The sequence below is a fragment of the Trachemys scripta genome, chromosome 2 (assembly GCF_013100865.1).
Source record: "Trachemys scripta elegans isolate TJP31775 chromosome 2, CAS_Tse_1.0, whole genome shotgun sequence".
NCBI classification, from domain to species: Eukaryota; Metazoa; Chordata; order Testudines; family Emydidae; genus Trachemys; species Trachemys scripta.
Window position 1 is genome coordinate 39,243,380 of NC_048299.1, and position 23,073 is coordinate 39,266,452.

The following is a 23,073-nucleotide window of genomic DNA, read 5'->3' on the forward strand; positions in this document are numbered from 1 at the left end:
CATAATTTTCACAGCCAGGCAGATCCAGAAAAAGTGTTAAGAACAACACCAGAAGCTGTATATGGCCTTTATCGATCTGTCCAAAACCTTCAACTCTGTCAACCGTGAGGCTCTGTGGAAAATTATGTCAAAGTTTGGCTGCCCAAGCAAATTTATCATCATTGTAAGTTCCCTCCACGACCAGATGACTGCCTCCATCCTGTGCAGTGGCTCTACCTCTGCGCCCTTTGTTATCCGAACTGGCGTAAAACAAGGTTGTGTACTGGCACCCACCCTTTTCTCCATTTTCTTAGCAACTCTGAAAACCCTAACCCAAGACTGTCTACAACAGGGCATTGGCATCCAATATCAGACTGACAGCAACCTCTTCAATCTTTCTTGTCTCCGTGCCGGAACTAAAGTAATATCAGCAACAATAACTGAACTGCAGTACACAAATGATTGTACTGTAGTTGGACACTCAAAGGAGGATCTACAAACAACTCTTAATTGCTTCTCTGAGGCTTACAAAAGCCTAGGGCTAACTCTGAACATCGGCAAAACAAAAATTTTCCATCAGCCAGCTCCCGGTCAATCATCAGGCCCAGCAAGGAAGACCTACATTGACCAGAGAAGAACTGGAAAATGAAGAATACTTTGAACATAAGAACATAAGAATGGCTGCACTGGGTCAGACCAAAGGTCCATCTAGCCTGGTATCCTGTCTACCGACAGTGGCCAATACCAGGTTCCCCAGGGGGAGTGAACCTAACAGGTAATGATCAAGTGATCTCTCTCCTGCCATCCATCTCCACCCTCTGACAAACAGAGGCTAGGGACACCATTCCTTACCCATCCTGGCTAATAGCCATTAATGGACTTAACCTCCATGAATTTATCCAATTCTCTTTTAAACACTGTTATAGTCCTATCTTGGCAGCTGTCTCTCACAGAGGGAAGACATAGACTTCCAGATTCAGCACAGAATTCACTGTGCCAGACTGGCCTTTGGCAGACTGTCTCACCAGGTGTTCAACAATCACAATATGAGAACACACACTAGACTTTTAGTTTATAAAGCAGTGGTAATCACAACTCTCCTCTACGGCTGTGAGACTTGTGTGACGTACAGAGAACACCTGAAAAACCTGCAACGCCAGCACCAGCACTTTCTTCGGAAAAGCCTCAGCATAAAGTGGGAGGATTGTCGCACTAATGTCAGTGTCCTCACAGAGGCCAACATCTTTAATGCTGAGGCCCTGATTATCCAGCACCAGCTGAGGTGGAGCGGGCACTGTGCACATGCTTGATGTACGCTTACCAAAACAATTGCTATACACCCAATTCACCAAAGGAGAAAGGAAACAAGGAGGCCAAAAGAAACGCATTAAAGACATCTAAAAATAAACATCAAGAGATGTGGCATCGACACCACTCACTGGGAGACTGTAGTTCAGAACAGGGATAACTGGCAAAGACTTGTCAGAGAAGGGAACGTCCATTTTTGAGAAAAATCGCCTTGCCCTGGTCGCAGAAAAATGCCTGAAAAGAAAAAACAGATAACTGTCATGTAGCAATTGTGGCCCAACTCTGACTTCCAACACCTGCAATGTCTGCCAACGAGCCTAGTCACCAAAGGACCCATAAAAATAAAGACCTGTGAAAGAGATTATCCTCAACCTCACGGGATTGCCCAATGAATTTGCTATTTATATTTGCACTAACTCAATGAGACCTAGCACAAGTATGTGTACACAAGCAGGGGAATTACACCCCTAGTTCATAGTGTAGACAGCCTAAATGTAGTTCATTCAAGTTTCAAAATATTGGCCAAAGCTTATAAAGCTCCAAGCCTCATCCACAGAGTAAAGCTCCCCTCTGCCATGTAAAAGCCACTTCTTCAGGGTGCAAGAAACTGTTGTGTTTGCTGTTAGAAATCACCTTTGAAATCAGGCATTTCCAACACATGCATTCTAGAAAAAAATAAACTGCAGTTTCCAGTGCTTCAGAAATGGCCCCACATCGTGTCAATACTGCCCACTGTGATCGTTCTTCAGACTTCTCATGATGTGAGGGCTTCTGTCGGAGAAACAGAGTTCAGTTGCCTTTTAAAATGCTGCACGTACCACGTCTTGAAAGGAAGTAGTTTCCTTGGCATGTGCTACAGTAAAACAAAAATGACACTTGGCCAGGGCATTTTCTTGGCTTTTGATGAGGTGTTTTTACATTTTAAAATCATTGAAGAAATCCCTTTTGGGCAATAATGGAAGAGTTTAAAATTAACCTTGAAAACACAGTTTCTATTGAAAATATATACACAGAAAAATCATGTTACCATTGTTAGTTATTTAATGTCCTATTTATCATCCATTAGCATTTTGTAAACTTCAGAGGGGAATTGTGTGCTGCCATAACAAGATGGGACCGTGGATTGGAAATGAAAGGATTTTGCCAATGTATCTTTTCCTTTTACTTAAATATAAAGAGCCAGGTTGATTAGATCTTAATGCCACAAGTAACTTTGTCTCTCCATCAAAGTCTATTCCCCTTTTACTAAGCAGTCAGCCTAACAGGGACCAGTTTTATTCTCAGAAATCTGTGTCATAGCCGGCCACATAAAAACAGCCTTTCTATTGCTCATAACTCTGGAATGCTGACTTGATTGTAACAATAAATGGAGCTAACAGGGCAGAAGCAAAAGATAAAAACAGACTAAAACCACCAGCTTTATTGAGATGTCCAGCACCCCAATAAAAAAGATCATGTTAGCTCTAAATGAAGTGCTCTATTCAGATTACTTTATTTTTTATTTATGTTTTTGCAGCTCAGACATACTGTAGTTCTGCATGAACCACACCCTAGAATTCTTTCCATCCTTTCTCCCCACTTTTGTTTTAGACATTCATGTGGTAACTATTGGTTTTCTCCTCTGTAGCCAAAAGTAACATTTTATTGCTTTTTGTCATGGAAACACTGTGGCTTGTTTTTGCTGAAACTCTTTTGAAAGTATCTGATTAGTTGAACTGGCACAAAGGAGAAAAGAAAATCCACTCCTAACTGTAATAAAGCAACAATTACTTGGCTTTGACTAGCCCTTTTGATTTTTGAAATTGTACAGAAGGCAAATGTAAAACAGGCCAATAACATAAAAGAAACCAACAGAAATTCATTTTCCACTAACTTTTTCTTCCCTCTACCTTTTTGGTTTGATGTTCTCAACAATAAGTATAACTGTTCAAGATGGACCAAATTCATTTCACCTGGGGTTTAGCACCACAGAAATCAGGGGATTTTATGTCAGAGTTGAATTTGGTCCACAGCATGAAGGTGTCCTCAGGAAAGTGGGAACACATTGAGGGCAAGTCTACATTACAGCCATACATCTGTGCAGCTGTGCCACTCTAGCATGTCTGGTGAAGATGTGCTATGCCAACGGGAGAGCGCTCTCCCATCCACATAATTACTCCACTTTGGTGAGTAGCGTAAGCTGTGTTGGTGGCAGAATGTTTCCTGCTGACATAGCGCCAGTGTGTTCAGCGCAAAATTTGCATCGCTCTGTCAGGGCCAGCTCCAGGGTTTTGGCCGCCCCAAGCAGCCAAACCAAAAAAAAAAAAAAAAAAAAAAGCCGCGATTGTGATCTGCGGCGGCAATTCAGCGGGAGGTCCTTCGCTCTAAGCAGGAGTGAGGGACTGTCCGCTGAATTGCTGCCGAACAGCTGGACGTGCCGCCCCTCTCCAAAGAGGCTGCTCCAAGCACCTGCTTGGTAAGCTGGTGCCTGGAGCCGGCCCTGGATCTGTGCAGGGAGGGCTTTTTCACACCTCTGAGCAATGCAAGTTAGATCGACTTAGGCTGTAGTGTAGATCTCCCTGAGAATATCTTAGAGACATATGCATTATTTTCATTAGATTTGAATGACTTAGGGGATGGTTTTTATTGCCAAATATTGTTACCAGACAGGTTTAGATGATTTATAAGCTGCTCAAGCTTCAGCTTCAGCCCTGCGAGTTGGCACTCAGGGCCTCAGGCTTCAGCCCCATGCAGTGGGGCTTTGGCTTTTTGCCTTGGGCCCCAGTGAGTCTGATGCTGGCCTTGCTTGACGGACCCCCTGAAATCTGCTTGTGGCCTCCCCAGAGGGCCCCAGACCACTAGTTGAGAACCACTGATTTAGAATACGTTTGTGGCTACACACTGTGCTAGAACTCTGAGTCAGGGAGCGAGACCACAAGCAAGAGAAAAACGGATCACTTTGTGAACAGACTTTGTTCTGATAGTTGCAGGAGTTGTTAGCCCACTCAGACATCCACGTAGTGAGGTTTTACTGCTGAAAGTGAGCTTCGAGCACAGACACATGCTTCTTCCCAGGTCTGTTGCTGCTTCATTATGAAGCCCACATTTGAACAGCAATTTCATTCATTCTGATTTCTCAAGAATGTCTTTAGCTAATTGGTGACAGAGGAGCTATTATAGATTCAAGTCATGCTGCTTCTCTCCGGAAGCCAAAAATGTGCTCCCATAAGCAAACATTCAGGCAATTAGGCTTGTGAAATCAGCCACTAAAAACAAAGACAGAAACCTCTTGATGATCTGTAGAGTCTGTAATATTTAAAAACCTATTTATTTGTTATTCCCTAGAGGGACTGAAGGTGCAGAGTAGGAGGTGCTGCTTTGTCCTTTCTACTGAATGTTTTCACTGGCAAAAGGCCAAGTTGTTCTCCCCCCCCATCCAAGTCCCTAAGGGCAGGGCTGGGTGGGGCATCCCATTGTGATAGTGCCCAATGAAGCAAAATATGTAGAGCGGCCTTGCATTTAGCCTTGGTGTTTAGGGGGTGGGGGCATAGTACAGGATTCTTAAAAACTTGACTTGAACTTTGGCCTAGAGCTTAGACAGCACATGAACCATTTCCAAGGCTCAAAATATCAGAGGGAGTTTGTTAAAAGATCATATTTGCTCCCATCTGCAACTATTTTCAGAAGAGACCAGAAGTGGGAATGATACATGGAAAGTTGGTTCTTGTGGTATTTCCATCCCAAAACCTGAAGGTGAATTCACAGGGCTTTTCTGAACCTTTTGAAATTCACCAGATTATTAAAATACTGGGATAGATTCAGCCTGGGTTTCTATTTGTGTCTGCTAGCAAAATTCTAAGCACAGGGACCTGATGGTAGAAAGCCTGCTGGGGTTTGTTGCCACAATTTCTCATCCTCTAATGTAGTGTTAGGGGCCAGAGCAGCTACAGCTTTGGTGGGCACTGGTTGAGAATGGGCACAGATATTTGTTGAACAACTAGGGAATATTGTCCTAAGCTGTGGGGGTGTGGGCGGCTTACTTAGTGGGTGGAGCAGGACCTTGTCTGGTGATTGGGGTTTGGGTTGCCATCTGTCCAGTTTTCACCTGGACAGTCTGGGTTTCAGCTTGTGGGTCCAGGTGCCATTTGACAAGGCCCAATGTCCAGTTTTTTGGTTTTTTTTTCTGATCTGTGGAAACTGCTCGCTGCCAATTTGAATTTAACCCACTGAGGGATGCTTACCAGCAAACGATCGCCACCCTTGTGAGAACGGGGACAAAGCCCAGCCAATCACAGCCTGACGCCCTGCCTGCCCAACCAATTACAGCCTGCAGCCCTCCCTTCTCCGTCCTCTCCTGACCACCCAACTGGGGAAAGTTCCAAAAGTTTCTCAGACTGAAGTTTGGCGGGGCATGGGAACTGGGCAGGTGTGGAACAAATGGGTGTGTGTGCTCCCCTCCTCTTCTCTCTTGGGTGGGTGTGCTGCAAACAGAGAAGTATCTGTTTCACTTCCTTACACACTCCTACTATGTGTGCAAATGGGTGGGACCTTCTTCTCAGGTAAATAAGGGGAGTCCCTCCCACAATCTGGGCATCCATGTAAATGTAGGGAGTAATCCTCCCTTCTGTCCCAGCTGTACACGCAAAAGTGGGAGCGCCCTTCCTCTGCTTCCCAGAATGGGTGTGCTGATGAAGCAAACCTCCGTATGTGTGAGTGTGTGTGTGCGTGTGTGTGTAAAAATAGAGAAGTTCAAATGAGTATCTGTAAATGAAGATCGCCTTTGTGTGTGCAAATTGTGCTTATTACCCCTAGGATGTGTGGGCAGATGTACCTCAGAAGTGGCAACCTTATGGCAGTAGGAGGGAGAAGAGTGAACGGGGGGAAGAGGTGGAGCAGGGGCAGAGCCTCAAGGGGAAGAAGCAAAGCAGGAGCGGGGCCCTGGAAGTCAGGGTACCAGCCACTAGTTGGGGTGGCAGTTTGGAGTAGTGGCAAATGTAGATTCCGGAGTTTACCAGGCAGGGGGTAAAGCTGAAGTCAGGGTTGAGAAGCCAAGCCAAAGGTCAGAACCAGAGTCAGGATCAGGAGTAGGGCAGGGAGTCAAAGACTAGATTAGGAGTCAAGGCTGAACTGGAACAAGACTGGAGCAAGGACTTGAACCAGGCCAGAGAGGGACTGGAACAAGGACTGGAAGCAGGAGCAGGGCAAGTGAAGCTACGGTCGTGATATGCATTGAACAGCTGCTGCACTGCTTCTGCAAGACTCAGGTAGCAGGCCGCAGGCTCCTCTGCCCAGTCAGGAAGCACCCATTTGGAGAAGGGTCATAGTGCCCAGCTGGGCCTGTTGGATTGCCTAGCAACCAGGATGAGGGCCTGCTGTGCTTCTGACCACAGTAATCTGGTATATCCTCTCAGCAGCCTCCACCCGTGGTCCCCTATTGAGTGCTGGTGGATTTGTAAGCTGTCCTACTGTGGTACAGCTCCTGATGGAGGGCAGAGGGCCAAAACAGAGGGTACATTTTTCAAAAGCATGTAAGTGACTTAGGCATCTACATCCAACTTACTTTCAGTGGGGCTTAAGTACTTAGAAAATGTTACCCAGCATCTGCCCTTCCCGCAGCTGCAAGAAGCCATGCTAATGAAGGGAGGGTGAGTCTGGCCCACCAATTACAAATAAGCCCAGACCAAACCCCAGATCCAAACTTTGGAGAATTTGAAATCAAGAATCAGAATTACATAGTCCCACTCTATTCCGACTACACAATTCAAGAATCACTTGTTAAAGTGTGGCACGGTGGTGGTGATAATGGTGGTGGGCTTGATGGCCTTCTTGTACGATACTATCTGAGAATCATGACAGATGGATTTTGGTGAGATTAACTCTGCTAAATAAGAAGCAATAGCACCCAAATGCCTGTTTTTTGCATTCTGTGGAGATGAGAATTTTTAACAGTACCAGGAATACCTTTGTCTCTAAAGAGTTTTAGAAAGACTTCATCTTACTTCCGTGATCAAGACCCAGTAGCTTTCATTCAGCCAATTAAGTCAATGGAATTACAGAGTAAGGCACCGTCACCCTGAGCAAAGATGGCAGAATCTGGCCTAAAACTAAGAAGTCAGTCCAAACTCCCCTAATGAAGATAACTAATCAGCATACGCTTCAGGGAAGAGATACAGGCTGTATCCATCAGAGCAAGAAAAGCACATGTTTATGTTCTCACAAAAACAATGTTCTAATTGTATATAGATATAGTTTGGAGGGAATGGTGTGCAGGGGAAAGAGGGCTTAAGTTCCAGAAGAAGACTCTTACTTAATGCATGGACCATGTGAAAGTTCTTCTAAAATCTTGAACTCGCTCATAGAGGGTGGCTCAAGGTTTTAGTGCCTCTGACAGACATCAAATGAACTTTCTGAGGATGGTACATTGGCCATGCAGGAGAAGAGTACCCTATTGTGTGGTCAATGTGTGAAGAACCCTGTTGATTTGGCCATCACACCTTTATACCCTTTGAACAACTTCTGTTCACATTATAAACACACTGAATATTGGTAGTTCTGAAATGTTTTCTTTTTCTTGATCGGTTTGAGCATATTGCAGCCGTGAGTGCACTTTTTAAAATTTGGAGTCACAGTCAATAATTTTAGGGACTTGGGTTTTTTGAGTTAATTTTAAATGTTTATAATATAATATTTCCTAAATACTGCAAGTATTAAGCAAAGCCATCTGCACAGGTGATTGTGATTTTCTCGGTTATGGTGAACTGTCTCTTTAAAAGGCTTTTACCTCCAATTTTTCTTCTATTTCCAGATCTATGGTGGGCCTGATTTTCTGTCTCCGAGGTTGGCCCAACAGTGTGTTTCAAGACCAGCACAGAACCCCCTACGAGTCTCTAGCACTGGCAATGCCATGGCAATCCGATTCAAGACAAATAGATATAGGAATGGGAGGGGGTTCAATGCCACTTGGCAAGAAACACCAGGAGGTGAGTTTGTGGGGACCATTGCTGATGAAAACTGGTGAAGTCCAGGAAGAAGTGGGGATGAGTAAACTTGTTTGGCATACATTTTTAACCATTTCATATATTGCCGCTTTGAAAGTTTGACTTGAACCAAAATGTTACTGGATTTGCATTTCATTTAGGAGAAACTGTGAAAAGTGGATAGGGGAAGAAAGACAAATTCTAATGGGAAAATAAATGCAGTAAATAAGCTGTATATAGAACAAGCACTTGCTGCAGCTTGGTCTTATGGGGGATTCTTCTATCCATAGCTAATCTCAAAGGCTCCTGTAAAGCTAGAAAAAAAAATTTTTTTTTTCCAAATTCAACAGCCCTTTTGGTTTTAAATTACGAAGTGAAGAAAGATCTGAGATCTCAAACTAGTTTTGAGAACCTTGCAAACTCCAAAAATATTTGGAGTGATTAGTAAAACCTTAACTCTGTAGGGTTCACCCATCCCTCATGCAATTATTTGTTCAAAGCCTCACCAATCAGTGAAACAAGAAGTTTTCAAATGACAGCAGGCAAATTCCATAGGGAACACTGAAATACATGACAATGTTTTTCCAAATAGTACAGAAAATCTTTTTAAAAGGCCCTACATTCAGAATGCTGAAAAGCATGTTGGATGATTATTTACAGGCATATATTTAGATGCTGGTTGCCAGCACCAATTTTCCAAAAAAATTGTTGGACCTTCTGATTTACCAGAAAGTATTTGGGAACACTGAATTGCAGGAAATGAAAAAATTAACGACAGTTTCAAAATGTCTTTGTTGTTTAACTTAAATCCTATATTTTGCAAAAATCACTGGCAGCTCTGCTTATCCCTCTCCATTTGTTTTTCCTCTGTGTATTGTGCCCTTTAGACTGCAACATACAAATGAAGGAAACTGGAAAGGGACCAGAGCCCTAAAAAAAGAATCCAAACCAAATAAAAAAAGAAATCTCTCCTTTTTGCGTATTTCCTTTCACAAAGTACATGATTTCTGTATATGGCTTTGCTGCAACTAGCAGTTACTTTCAGAAAGGAGGTTCTGGAAGTGACTGGCAATCCAATAAGTCATGGGGTTATTGTGCACCTAAGCACTCGACTATTCAGTAATAAACTGATGACTGTTAGCCTGCTATGCCAACCTCTGCATCCCATTGTATGGGCTCCAGAGCACCCTTCCCCTCACACTGTCATGACAAGCTTAGCTACATTCTGTACCCTTTGAAATGAAAAATGCCTGGCTAATGTGCTCAGCCTCGGTAATAAAACTGAAGACCAAAGTTTTCAAACTTGGATACCTAAAATTAGGTACCTAAATCCAGAGATGTTTCGTTAATAGTGTGAAGTCCATGTGGGTGCACAGGGCCTCTGAAAGTCAGCTCACTTGCAGTATTTAGATGCTGAAATGGATATTTAAGTGCCTAACTCTAGACACCCAAGTTTTAGGTTTCAGTTCATATATCTCCCACGTGTCCAGAATGGGCCCTGCAGTTGTTATTCAGATATATCTGCATTCTTCTGTGAAATATAAATTTCCCTTCCCTAGCTTCCTTCATAGATTCACATTGTTAGACTTGGCATACCCCTGGTTCTGTGTGGCGCCCTGCTCTGTGTGAATTATTAGAAGAAGAAGAAATCAAAATGCATTCATAAGCACCCACATAACTACAAGGGGGATACTGCATCAAAGATGTGCATGGCACCCTCCAGTTCTTTTCTGTGGGCTGGGACCCAGGAGCTGAGCTGACTTCGATTCTATCAGATTGTTTTCCTTCTGAGATTTAAAGAACCATTTTTACAAATGTATTAGTTCTTCGGTATTGTGTAAACATAATTTATGCAAACAGACTTCAACAGATGGATCACCTGGCGAATACTCACTGCAAGTACTCTGTATTCACAATTCAATATTCAAGCTCTGTGACTGCCCACAAAGTTATATAGGATTGTTTCTGTTCCCTGATTGGATAACCGAACTGAGATGAACTACAGTACTGATGCCTCCACCCAAAACAAATTTCCTTAAATTAATCTTGACTTTGGAGTTAAGAGTCTGAGATTTGCTTTCCATGAATGCTGACATGAAGAAAACTGCATCTAAGGCTGTCCATGAGGGCACAAACACCATCAAAGTGAAAGTTTATTTAGAAGTCATCAAAATGTTTGGGCGAAATTTGCGTCTACGCAGAGAGTCAGTACAAGGCCTGTGTTCCACTTCATCCTGTCTAAGGCCATGTCTGCAGTACAGTGGCTGCAGCTATGCCTCTGTAGTGCCAAAGTGTAGACCAGTGGTTCTCAAACTTTTTTTGTGTGTGCAGACCACTTGAAAATTGCTGAGTGTCTCGATGGACTACTTAATGGTCTTTCCAAATGTTGTTTGTACTGTTAGCTAACTACTGAAAGCGCTTTGGATAAAAGGGCTATATTTAAAAAAAATTTACATTTTTTTGTTCTACAAATAAAAGCACAGAACTCGTATTTTAATATCAGTAATCTTACCTTTCTAATGCAATGGATGTGCCCTCTATCCCCCGCCGTGGCAGGCCCCGAGCTGGGGCTGGGAAGGAGGGCCGTCTCTCCCCGGCAGCCACAGCTCTGGAGCTGGGGAAAGTCGCCTCTTTCTCTGGCTGCCGCAGCCCTGCACATCCCAAATTCCCCCTACCCCCTCTTCTCACCTCACCCTCTCACCCACCCCCTATTCTCCCCAAGGCCACCACCTCACCTTACATGTCCCAAATATCGGGACTGTCCCTATACAATCGGGACATCTGGTCACCCTATCTATGGAGGAGAGATAAGACTCAAGGTTGTTCTTATGTTTTCAGAAATGCTTTTCCCACCCCCTACTTAAATTACTCCTAATCCACCTTATGCCATATCCAACCATTCTGATACTGGTGTGGAAAATTAGTTACAATTGCATTTACAATAGCTAGAATAAATGGCATAAGGAACATCAACCCTCAGCTTCGGCACATAAGCCAACCACTAGCTGCCTGGGTAGGAAGAAATTTCCCTCATAGGTACAGGTGTTGTATAGTTGTCCATTATGAAAGTTTTACACTTTCCACTTAGCCATCTGGCACTGGTCTGGTTAGAGACAGGATACTGGGCCAGATGAAGTATTGGTCTGATGCATTTTAGTGATTCCTGAATCCTTAACAGAAAAATAAGAAACTCAAGATATTTAGATGTTTAGGTGAAAAGTCAGCTAAATTCCTGCTAAGGATAAATGGGTTTTTTTTGATAGACGTTGATTATACCCTTTCCAGGTTGCGGAGGAGTTTTCCAAGCTTCCGGTGGTGAAATCCATTCTCCAAACTACCCTCAACCTTACAATGACAACACTGATTGTGCTTGGATTATCCAAGTTGACCATGGCCACCGTGTTTTACTGAACTTCACAGATTTTGACATTGGACTTCGCCAATCATGTGACTACAACAATGTCGCTGTAAGTAACAATGGATGTTTCAAAAGTTTCCTTAACAAGTCTTGGGGAAATGTTTGCAAAGGAGGAAATTTACTATACAATCCAGGCTGCAGTTGGTTTCAGGATATTTGCCATGCAATTATGTTCTGCATTTATTCATTTAACAGCTAAACCTCAAATTTAAAACTATATTAAATCTGTGGCACAGCTCTCTTTGCTCCACTAGTGATGTCATTATCCCATAAGCTGCCAATTACACATGGAACATGCTTCCCTGGCAGCCCAGAGCACCTTTAGAGAGACATGGCACACCTGTATCATGCTGCTGCATCCTCCCCCACATCCTTAGGGGCTGTGTGTGCCCCACAAGTGCATGGAGGGAGCATTCCCTGCACAGACAGGAATCTGACTATGATTTGCCCTTTCATGGGGTAGGCTATGACATAAGCACATTGCATACTCTGAGACACCTTGGTCACCCATATAATGGCATGCCTAGATAGAATTTGTTACAGAGTTGTAGAGAGATGTCTCCATGGGCAAAAATAATTCTGGCTTGATTATTATTTTTGTGTGTCCATGTCATGGTATTCACTCACCACTAGTGGTGCCTCCTCCTGGCCACTCTAGGGATTAGCTCTGGCCAGATATTGCACCGTTCTCCAGCAGCATCTCTCCTGTTGTCCTCTCACACCCTCTCCAACTCAGCGTGGTCCCTCTTCTTGAGTTGGCCCTCCAGCCAAATCACTATACATGTTTCCCTCTTCCAGGGTATCGAAGTCCCATTGTACAAAATGGCAGTCTTCCCTTCACTGCTCTGACCATACCACTCTTCCAGTGGCTGGGAGGGGTACCCGAGCCTGATCTCTACTCCAGGTTCCAGTCCAGGGACCCTATCTCTAGCAACAGTTGCCTGCTCACTCCCAGACCATGTTGCTCTTCCCCTGGACTACTTCTGACTTGGCAGCTCTACCTCTTGGCTCCCCACATCTCTCTGGGTTTTCCAGCCCAAGCTCCTTCTTCACAGGGAGTAACCGCAGACTACTCCTCTACAGCCCCCTTCTGTTGCCAGCTACCTGGCTTTCTACTTGCCTTGCCTGTTCCTTCTCAGCTGGGAACTGTCAGCAATTAGGTCTCAGTATTCCCTGGCTTTCCTCCCAGTGCAATGTATAGGTTAATTGGGCCTAATTTACCTTCTCATGGTACACCCATCACAGTCCACCACATTCAAGTGATCCTTGGTTGGCTGTTTAACTGCTTAATTAGAGAGCCTGCCCTCTTAATGCTTCACATTGCTACTGGTTTTTGAGCTCTTATTAATCTCCCAGAAATTCAAGCTGCAGCTCAGTCAGTGTGTGAAAATGAAGAGCGAGGCAAGTCTGGCACTATAGGCCTCATGAGAATAGAGACATGGAATCCTGACCTGTGATGTCAGATTCCACTTCACTCAGTAGAAAGGAATGTGTGATCTGTGTGACTCTGTACAGTACAGCTAAAACAGAGTGGACCATCTAAACCAAAATCCAGCCTCTCTCCTCCTAGATAAACCTTCATTCACAGTGAATTCAAGCAGGCAGGGACAGAGAGTCTTTTGAAAATGGGGCATCACTATTAACAGAATTACTTGCTAAGGCTTTTTGTGCCAAACCAGTTAAAAGAAAAATCTGATCTCTGTTGAACTGAATCATAGATTTCTCTTGAACAAAGCATCTTTGTCTGATGGATGTTCACTTTTCACAGCTCTATGGCATAGGCTAGGACAAGGCCATATGAAACATGGTTATCGTTTTTAGTTAAGATATTTCAATGTAATTGTGATACTCTTGGTGGGGAAAATGTATTAGAGAAGTATCCGGCTTTTTTGTGACATTGCACAGGTGTGGAAGGTAAGATAACATGGAAGCCCATGGGACATCTGAAATGGTAATGTTGTCAGAAAATACACAACCAAAATGTGTAGATTAAACAAAATAATTCCAAATTTAGGACCAAATCCTGCAAATCATATAAGCACACGTTTAGATTTATGCATGTGAGTAATTCCATTGATGTCAGCAGCGACTTGTGCTTAAATGCTCTGCTGGATCCGGGCCTGAATGCTCAGTGTTGCCCTTAGATATGCAAGCATGACTCCCATCGCCTCTCTGGTTCTAAGGGCAAAACAGGGTCTTTAACTCTTTATGGGGACATAATCAAGACTCCAATTCCGCAGCTTTTATTTATGTGAGTGGTTGCACTGACTTCAGTAGAACTCCTCGCATGAATAAGGGTAGCAGGACCTTGCCCTGCAGAGGAAACTATTTTATTTTATTGCCATAAAAGCATCCACCATTTTGTTTTTGTATTTTTGCTGTCTATACAAATATGCCTTCTGTACAGTAATGTGAAAAATCCACCTTTCTTTGTGCAGGAAGAGATATTTAAATCCTGAAGCATTAGTGAACTGTAGCTTCCTGTTGTGAGTTAAACTGAAAGTTATTTTAGAATGGAAGAGGGGGAGGGAGGATGTTATTTTGAAACCAAAAGAAAAATCAGAGTTTTGACTGAGACAAGTTTGGGGATGGCTTTTCAGTGCTAATTTGGTGAGGTAGGCAAGACAAGGAATGAAGGGATGGGATTTCTTTTCCTGTCTGCCATGCCAGTAAGCTGGGAGTCATTTGACTTTAACAACTGGAAGTGATTAGCACGCACCTCCTCCCATGGAGTTACATGCGTTGTGTGGTAATGGAAGCCAAAGGGGAGGGAGTAGACGCTGCTTGTGAGATCTATAAGTGGATATGTGACTGTGAATTTCATTTAGTAATTACATTTCAAAGCAACATAGATGGAAAATATAGGCAGCTAAGGAAACTGGTGGGTTGGGTTTTTTTTTTTTTTTTTCTCATTTCCTTTCCATAGGAAAGAATGCTGTGTATGAGTAATACACTGATTTCCACCCTTTTTTAGATATTATCTTTATGGGTTTAATTTGCTTTGTGCATTCCTCTGGGGACTCTCCTCCACCCTTTACTGTACTAACATCTTTCCTTCATCCCCACCCTTCTGGACCCACCGGAAGTCCCTGCCACATGATCTGAGACTGCATGTGTAGCTGAAGCACCATTTGTAACACCAAGGCCACCAAGAATAATTCATTGGGGGGATTCTTCCTAATGCTTTTAGATTTCTAGAGACATGTTTCAATGGAAAACACATCACAGGGCATCTTTTCATACAAGGTTTTCAGTTGCACAGTTGTTTTGTGAGGGAAGAGGGATGCCTGGTTGTTAAGAAAAGAAAAAGAAAAAAGAAAAATAATGGAGATATCCCATCTCCTAGAACTGGAAGGGACCTTGAAAGGTCATTGAGTCCAGCCCCCTGCCTTCACTAGCAGGACCAAGTACTGATTTTGCCCCAGATCCCCAAGCGGCCCCCTCAAGGATTGAACTCACAACCCTGGGTTTAGCAGGCCAATGCTCAAACCACTGAGCTATCCCCCCCCACAGTAAGGATTCACTGTGACTCAGGAGAGTCGCATACCATTTTCTGCTCCCCCACAAATTTCACGTGTGTACTTGGCCCAGTTGCTTACCCTGCTTGTGCGTCAGTTCCCCATCTGCAAAATGAGGATAATAATACTTCCTTTCTCCATCCTTTCCTCCTTGTTTAACTTAGACAGTAAGATCCTAGGGCAGGAGACTGAATTTTACTATGGATATGTACAGGTCTTAGCACAATGGGGCCCCTACTGTACTGCAAATAATTAATAAGCAATTCAGTTCTCTTCACATTGCACCAGTGCTCTGTTTTGTAATTAACTCAGTTATTTGTTTCTTTGAAAGGAAAACATAGAAATAAAACAACAAAGGGTGTGATAATTCCTGCATAATACGACCTCGTGTTTAACAGGCATCAAATGTGAAGCTACAGTATGATCGTAAGCCAAAAATTGTTGCAAGTATTTGAAGAGACTAGTAAGGCATAGCTCAGAAAACTATGCTTGAAGTGAGAGGAACTTTAAAGGGTGGGGAGAAACAGTTTTGTCTCTGCAGAGATTTGTATTAAATACATTAGATTTTCCCCCTGTTCCAGTGTAAAAAGCAGTAAATAGTAAGAAAGAACTGTAATTTTCAGAGACATGCAATGGTGATGCATATTCAAACAATTCCAGGTGGTGGAAAAGTAGACTTTCATAGGGAAAGTAGCCAGAAGTGAGATTTTAAAAATGTGGCTAAAAAGACTGAAGACGCTCGCTCTCTTTCTATCATGTGCTTTTACAAATGTCATGGCCACTCTCATTGCAACAAGAAGGCAATGAGTCATTTAGTCATGCTTATTATGTATAGAGGAAAAGAGAAGCACAGCACTACTGTGCTCAATGTGAAAGGAGATTTGGATCAAAAGTCCCTTGAACAGATGAATAATCTTCCTTTACTACTGCAGCTAGCAAGATGCATTAGGGAATCTTAGTTCTCGTATATTTACCGGTTAACTTTCAATAGTGATGGAGGAACTCAAGCATTACATGACATAGTGTCTTAAAACTGTGGTTTACGTTCCATTCCATCCTCAGTATCAAAATGTGCCTTACAAAACAGTGAAAGGTAATAAATAACAGTGTGGTCAGAAAATATATATTTGCTGCTGCTGCTGAATCTTTAGTTGCTGTAACTTCAAAGAAATATATATCTCAGTGTTATTTATGTTGGGTTAATACTTGGATCAGAATTTTAACAAGATGTGAGGAACAGAATTCTTTGCTAGGTTTCTGAAGAAGGGGACCTTACTATCTTCAAGAAAGCCCTCTGCAAGCAGCAAATATAATTGATTTAGGATGCACATGTACGACTCTCTACTCCTCTCATAGAATTATCAGCAGACAGTCTTCTTTATTCTAACGAGCCACTGGTACAAAATATTAGTCTCCTACTTGACTCATCTACAAAAATCTCCGCTTGCAGCAGCCTAGTAATAGTCTACATTTTAGGGGCCAGATCCTTAGCTGTTATAAATCAGCATAACTCCAATGAAGCCAAAAACTATGCTGATTTAAGCTAACTGACGTTTTGGCCCTCTCTCTCCAGTCTGGGAATGTAATAGCTGGCCTCAGCTCCAGTGGTCGATAAAATCTAATTGCTACTGTATAGAGATGGGAGGTGCTTTAATTGCTCAGGGTCACTTGGTTAGTCACTGTTTCTATTAACATTCTACAGTTTTTAACTCCATGCAGCTTGATTTAAGTAGAGAAATGTACAGAACACAGGTGCGGAGAAAAAATCATTCAACATTTCATATTGTATATTAAGGATTGGACTCTGTCTGGAAATCAGAAAATAAGAAAAGGTGGAATGGAAGGTTATCATGGCCCTCTTTACCAGCTACTTATTTGTCTAAACATTATAGTATATGTAATACTCTCTCCCAGGGCCCCACAGAGCCGGCCAACGTGATGAGCCAGGAGGCAAATGTTTTATTCATGAAAACAGTGTCAGCTAAGTAGTGTGTGTGGATGGATTAAACAGGGAGCTTGTCCTCTGTTGCTCATCTCAGCATGTTGATCTTTTGAAAATACTGGTTTTCGTTATTTTTTTAAGAAGGTACCTTCTGTCATTGGAGGCTGGAAAATTAAATTGTGTGCTATAGTATCAGGAGAAAGGTTTTATTTTTCAGTTGTAGCATAGTGTTGCTATGCATTTCTAAAGAACCTCATATTTGAAATGGGCAAATCTCTTTTAGTCATGTGGTGTCATCTGATTCTTTCTACATACTTACTTACTTATCTGGCCATTATCATCATAATAGCTGAACTTCTCACAATCATTAATGGATTTTATCCTCACAACATCCTGTGAGCGAGGGAAATATTTTCTCCATTTTACAGATGGGAAGCTGAGGCACAGGCTATATTAAATGACTTGACCAGGGTCAGGTAGAAAGTTTGTGATTGAGCCAGGAATTGAACCCAACTCCCCTGTGTCCCAGGCCAGTATCCTACCCACTAGATCATCCTTCCTCCCCAAGTCATGAGATTATGTTGATAAATTCAAATATCGGCACCACTCCCACCATACACACAGGGTTCTAAATGATATAGCCAATGCCAGCAGCCACAGTGGGACTGCCTCTCTTAATCATGCTTGCTTGATCTCCAAGAGCTGTTGTGGGTGGGACACACAGTGACAGTAGCCAATATTTTCCTTTGTGGTTTCTCTTTTTTAATTTTTTTTAAAATTCTGATTCAGTGTCAACTAGAAACCAATTGGTCTAGAGTTAAAGTCAAGCCTCTGTTGTCTCTTGCCTCCTGATTTGGCAGACCGCAAACTGGAAGAAAAAAATATCTCTCTCCAACTCGCATTAAAAAAAGAAGAAAAGTGCTTGTGGTGAAATTAAAAGTGATGTATTGCAAAACCAGCTTTCTTCCTGCTTGCTTGCTTCCTTTTATTGGTGCATGATGATTTATGCATGCTGTGTTGCATGCATGAGCACCAAGGGCAGAGTTACACTTTTGTAAATTGTTTTGAAATAGTCCACCTGGTTGATTCAGCTAAATCTATTGTATATTAAATGTGTGTTATTGCACCTCCCTCACAATTGGTGCTGAGGTCCTGAACATTCCCTGTCCCTCTCTTCTCTCCCCTTCTCTAAGTACATTTCCAAACTGGAGTGTCTAAGCTAGGCACCAAAATCCACAGTAAAGCATGAAAATATGGATTTAGTTGCCTAACTTTGAAAACTCTGGCTGTTGTTTCTTATCCTTATGTACACGTTCATAGCTCTCACTGATGCTAGTGGAAGGTACATTCATTTAAGACCAAATCCTGAGGTCCTTATTGTGCCCAAACTTAGGTTTTGATTGAGTAAAAGTTTCTCTGGATTAGAGCCATAAGAAGGAAAGAATAACAGAGAGGGGGAGGGTATTAAACATATATACAGTAAAATATGGGTCATTTGCCACTGTTTTGTGGACCCAGGGTTCTGCCTAAGTCTGGAATGGTTGCTTTACTTAGAAGTGGGTTCACTAGTGGGTTCGCATCGTCCCTGGGTTGCTTCCTGTGACGAACTGGGACTGTTCTTAATGTGGTCTTTGAATGCTGAGTGGGGACTGTTGGCCTGGGAAGGCAGGGGAGTTTGGCTGGGACGGTCTGCATTGGGGGATGGGAGATTGTCCTTGAGGGAGGATACTGGAGCATGTGAGAACCAGGAAGGTTGGAGACCAGGTGACACCTTTTCCCAGGAAACTGAACAAAGGCTGGTGGAGGAGACGCTGGGGGAGGGAGAGTTTCATGAGCTGGCTGGTTAATGGAAGGGAGCCCAGACGGGACTCTGACCTGGGGCTGTGGTGCCCCTGGGACTCCAAGATGGACCTAATTGTGGGGGGGTCCTGTTGTCTGTGCCTGCAAGACTTGTCTTGGACTGTGTTCCTGTCGTCTAAATAAACCTTCTGCTTTACTGGCTGGCTGAGAGTCATGGTGAATCGCAGGAAGCCAGGGGTGCAGGGCCTTGTGTCCCCCACATTCCGTGACACTTCCATAACAATATGAGTTTTGTATAGAGATTGAAATAATTGGAACATATGATAGCTAGTGTGATATGATATGAAAGTTTTATCAACACTCCTTGGGGAAGCCCACCAGACTTGTAAGTGTGATATATTCTGCAGATAATTCATATGGTACAGAAAAATAACTATTTTATAAAAATGTTAGACAACATTTTAGAGACTATTGGGACTATTTCTTGTATTCTGCTTCCTGTAAAACCAGGTGCCTTAGCTCTGATGAGTACAGTTTTGCTTTGGGGATAATAGATTTGGACAGTTTTGCCATAAGGCTGGTGAATTTCTTCAGTTGCATAACAAATCTTGAATGACAGAAAGTGATTTTTAGGACAGCTATTGCCAATTCCCACTTTTTGCAGCTTAATGTTTTTCCTGACTGAGACTATTAAGAGGTAAATGTGCTAGAGGATTCTCTTCATGAGCACAGAGCCTACTGTACTGTAGCTGATAGACAGAAGGATTTTAAAACTAAGATCAATTTCCAAAAGCCCAAAACTGTATGTGCATAAATAAACATTTGCCAAAAAGCCTAATGCAGTGAACTCTGGGTGGGAAATGGACACATGTATTGAGCTGAAGTTCTAATTATTCCGTCCACACATTGCTGCTTTATACAGGTGTTTGATGGCCAAGACAGTGAAGCCCCACTTCTTGAAAAACTATGTGGTGCCCAGCATCCCAGTCCCATCACATCCACCCAGAATGTTATGTTCATCCGATTACGTTCCAACAGCAGCAACCAGCACAGGGGTTTCAGCGCCCACTTTACAGAAGGCAAGTTCCTCAATGACATAAATACCCTTTCTGCTGATCACAAATTCCTCTTTTACTAGGTGCAATCTCTTAGGACAACTTATATCCAGTGTCAATGTCTCTACATATGTCATGTGGCTTTAAGGGGGCATTGATGAGATACTTTTCATTTGAGAATGGTTCAAACCAAAATATTTTGATTTCAGGTGAGATCCGCACACCTGCTCTGCCACCTTTACACCAGGTACAAGGGCCGGAGCAGCATAAAGGGACCCTAAAAGTCCTAGTTGTGGATGGGGGGAGGATTCCCCTTGCATAGGCATTGGAGAGACATCTGCAAGTTTGGTTTCTAAAGACCCCATTGCAAGCTCTGATATAGAGGGTGTGTCAAGGGTAGGGCTGCAGCTCATAGGGCAGTGCAAGGAGGCTGTCATAATTTAGACAGGCCCCCAGGGCTGTATGAATTATATGGAGGGGGCCTCTCCAGTCCCCAGAACAACACATGCAAAGGTGATTTAGAGTCCCCTGAGCTGCAAGTTCTCTGCTATACCTCTTAGAGTAACACAGAATCTCACCCTGTATTTGTTCAGCGTATTGATAACATTTCTCTTTTTTATCATATACTTCTCCCTTAGAAGTTAGAGATGGAGAAGATCTATTAAGTCATTCAGTGCATCCTTCTCCCAGAGAAAACTGTTCTGTGCAAAGCAACAGAGAGTCTTGTGGCACCTTTAAGACTCACAGATGTATTGGAGCATAAGCTTTCGTGGGTGAATACCCACTTCGTCAGACGCAGTGGGTATTCATCCACAAACGCTTATGTTCCAATACATCTGTTAGTCTTAAAGGTGCCACAAGACTCTTTGTTGCTTTTTACAGATCCAGACTAACAAGGCTACCCCTCTGATACTGTTCTGTGCAGTGCAGGGAAAAAATAATACTGTTAAAAATAAGATACATCGTATAAAATTATTTAGAAAACATTTATTATACAGTTCATTCTAGTAATAACATACAGCTTGTAATTGATGTTACTTTTTTTTGCAGAACATAACGATTTATTAGCACATTAAATTGTTCATCACTTGATAACCACACCAGCTCTTCAATATCATCCAAATTTTGTCCCATATTCCCAGGCCTCTGTATTGTTAAACAATATTACTGAGAAAGTATTTGGCAAATAACATTGCATTTCCCACTCTTTTGTGAACATGTAATAAAATACCATATTGTGATGCATACACTTTTTGTTTTTAAAAAGGACAGAACTTTTTTGGTGGTAGGATGCGGACTAGTCATACAAACACAAACATGTCCAATGACTGATAATTCAGTAATCTTCTGAGGAATATTTGAGATTAGGACTTGAAACACTCCAGGGGAAAACCTGGCTGCACTGCAGTCAGTGGGAATTTTGCTATTGCCTTCAATGGGAGGTTTTCACCCTCAGAACAAATAGTGCTCCTGTACTAGACAGAGCGCTGAAAGCGAGCCAAACTCTGCAGCATTTCTCAGTGCTCCTTGGAACTCCCCTGAAAAGATACATTCTGGCATGGTGCTGCTCGTAGACATCACCATAGGGAGCGAGGGATGGAATTTATCAGGCCCAATCCTGGCTCTGTCCCAAACCCACAGATCGGTGATTCTGCAGGCTCTCAGCAGCAAGGTCTGGAAAGGCATTTTAGGGCAGGGCACAGCATAAAGAACTCAGTCCATATGTTTATGCACATGCACAAGATTCACTCCTACAGCACAGGCCCAGTTGATCCAGCCACCCAAGAGGATACAGATGAGAGGGGCCTGCAAGTGCCAGGGGATCCTTGTGCAGCACGGAGCTATTAGAGTAACTCCTATACCATTTTTCCTTCCAGCTGCCAACCTAGGCATATGAACAGGGAAATGGGGGTATGACTGGGGCTTCCCCTAAACCCTGACCATGCCTGGCTCCCAGAATGGCCCTTAGGGGTTGTTAGCAGCTGGCTTAGATAAGAGCAGCCTTCTAGTTGCTCTGACTTACATTAGAAGGTCCCCGTGATTGGGGGAACACAAGGGTGGCTGCTGCTGAGGATCCAGTCCATTGGCCCTTTTTGACAAGTTATTTGTTAAATGCTTCGGAGATTTTAATTTTCAGTCCCTGAGAGAGTCGACAAGAGCATGCTAGGTTCTGATGCATCCATTTTCTCACTCCCTAGCTCACTGGAGTTGTCGAAGTTGTGCATTATATATATCCTCTCTGTGTGTGTGTTTTATTCTAAAGCATGCGGAAGCCTCATAGAGACAGATTCAGTTGGTACAGCAATTTCCTCTCCTCTGTATCCTGCCAAATATCCAGACAATCAGAACTGCAGCTGGATTATTCGGGCCCAGGAGCCATGTAAGTAAAAACATCTCTGTGGGAAACTTGCTGGATGACTAATGTCCTCATCTCTGCTGTGGTAACAATGCAAAATTCCTCTCTTTCTTCTCTAGGAAATCCTGCCTCCTAGTAGGTTGGAGAGGATCTCTTAATCTGCCAGAAACTAAATTTTGCTGTAAAAAGATTTAGGGTTTAATGAAAAACAGAACAAAAAACAATTTACAACTTCGTTATCTTGGCAGATTTATGAGACCCGAGGGCTGAATTGTAGGCTGTGTAGCTGAATATGAGATGCAGCCAGAGCTGTTATGAGACAACCTATGGACTCATATGAGAAGCGCTGGTATCTGGTCACTGTCTTTTTGGCATGGAGAGGGAGGGAGCTATTTTAATAAGAAGTTTAAACTAAAGCAGAAATGGGAGAACAAAAAAAAAAAAAAAACAGAAATAGGAGAACATAAATCATATATGCATAGGTATGTCCTCAGATTTTCCTAATTGTAGACATAGGTTTACAATGGTTGTGATTAACAAGACAAAATTTGCCAAAAATCACCCAATATTATCTATTAGGATGGGCCATTTCGCAATATAAAGAATAGGGAAATATTATGGTATCCCAGATGACACTGTGCAGTAATTGTAGGTAAATATTTACTTTTCATGGTGGCCAATATACCTCTGATGCTCACCTGATATTATCACAAACCATGGAACTTTTCAGCCCAAATGGAG

At 42.8% G+C, this 23,073-nt stretch overlaps 1 protein-coding gene across 1 annotated transcript in view; it reads left to right on the plus strand.

Moving 5' to 3' along the window:
* Nucleotides 1-23,073, plus strand: part of CUBN (cubilin) — a 219,340-nt gene that overhangs the window by 104,007 nt on the left and 92,260 nt on the right. The window contains exons 30-33 of the mRNA XM_034760353.1: nt 8,072-8,246; nt 11,529-11,710; nt 19,844-20,000; nt 22,240-22,356. Of these exons, the coding sequence (XP_034616244.1) occupies nt 8,072-8,246; nt 11,529-11,710; nt 19,844-20,000; nt 22,240-22,356 (631 nt within the window). The remainder of the gene's footprint in view (nt 1-8,071; nt 8,247-11,528; nt 11,711-19,843; nt 20,001-22,239; nt 22,357-23,073) is intronic.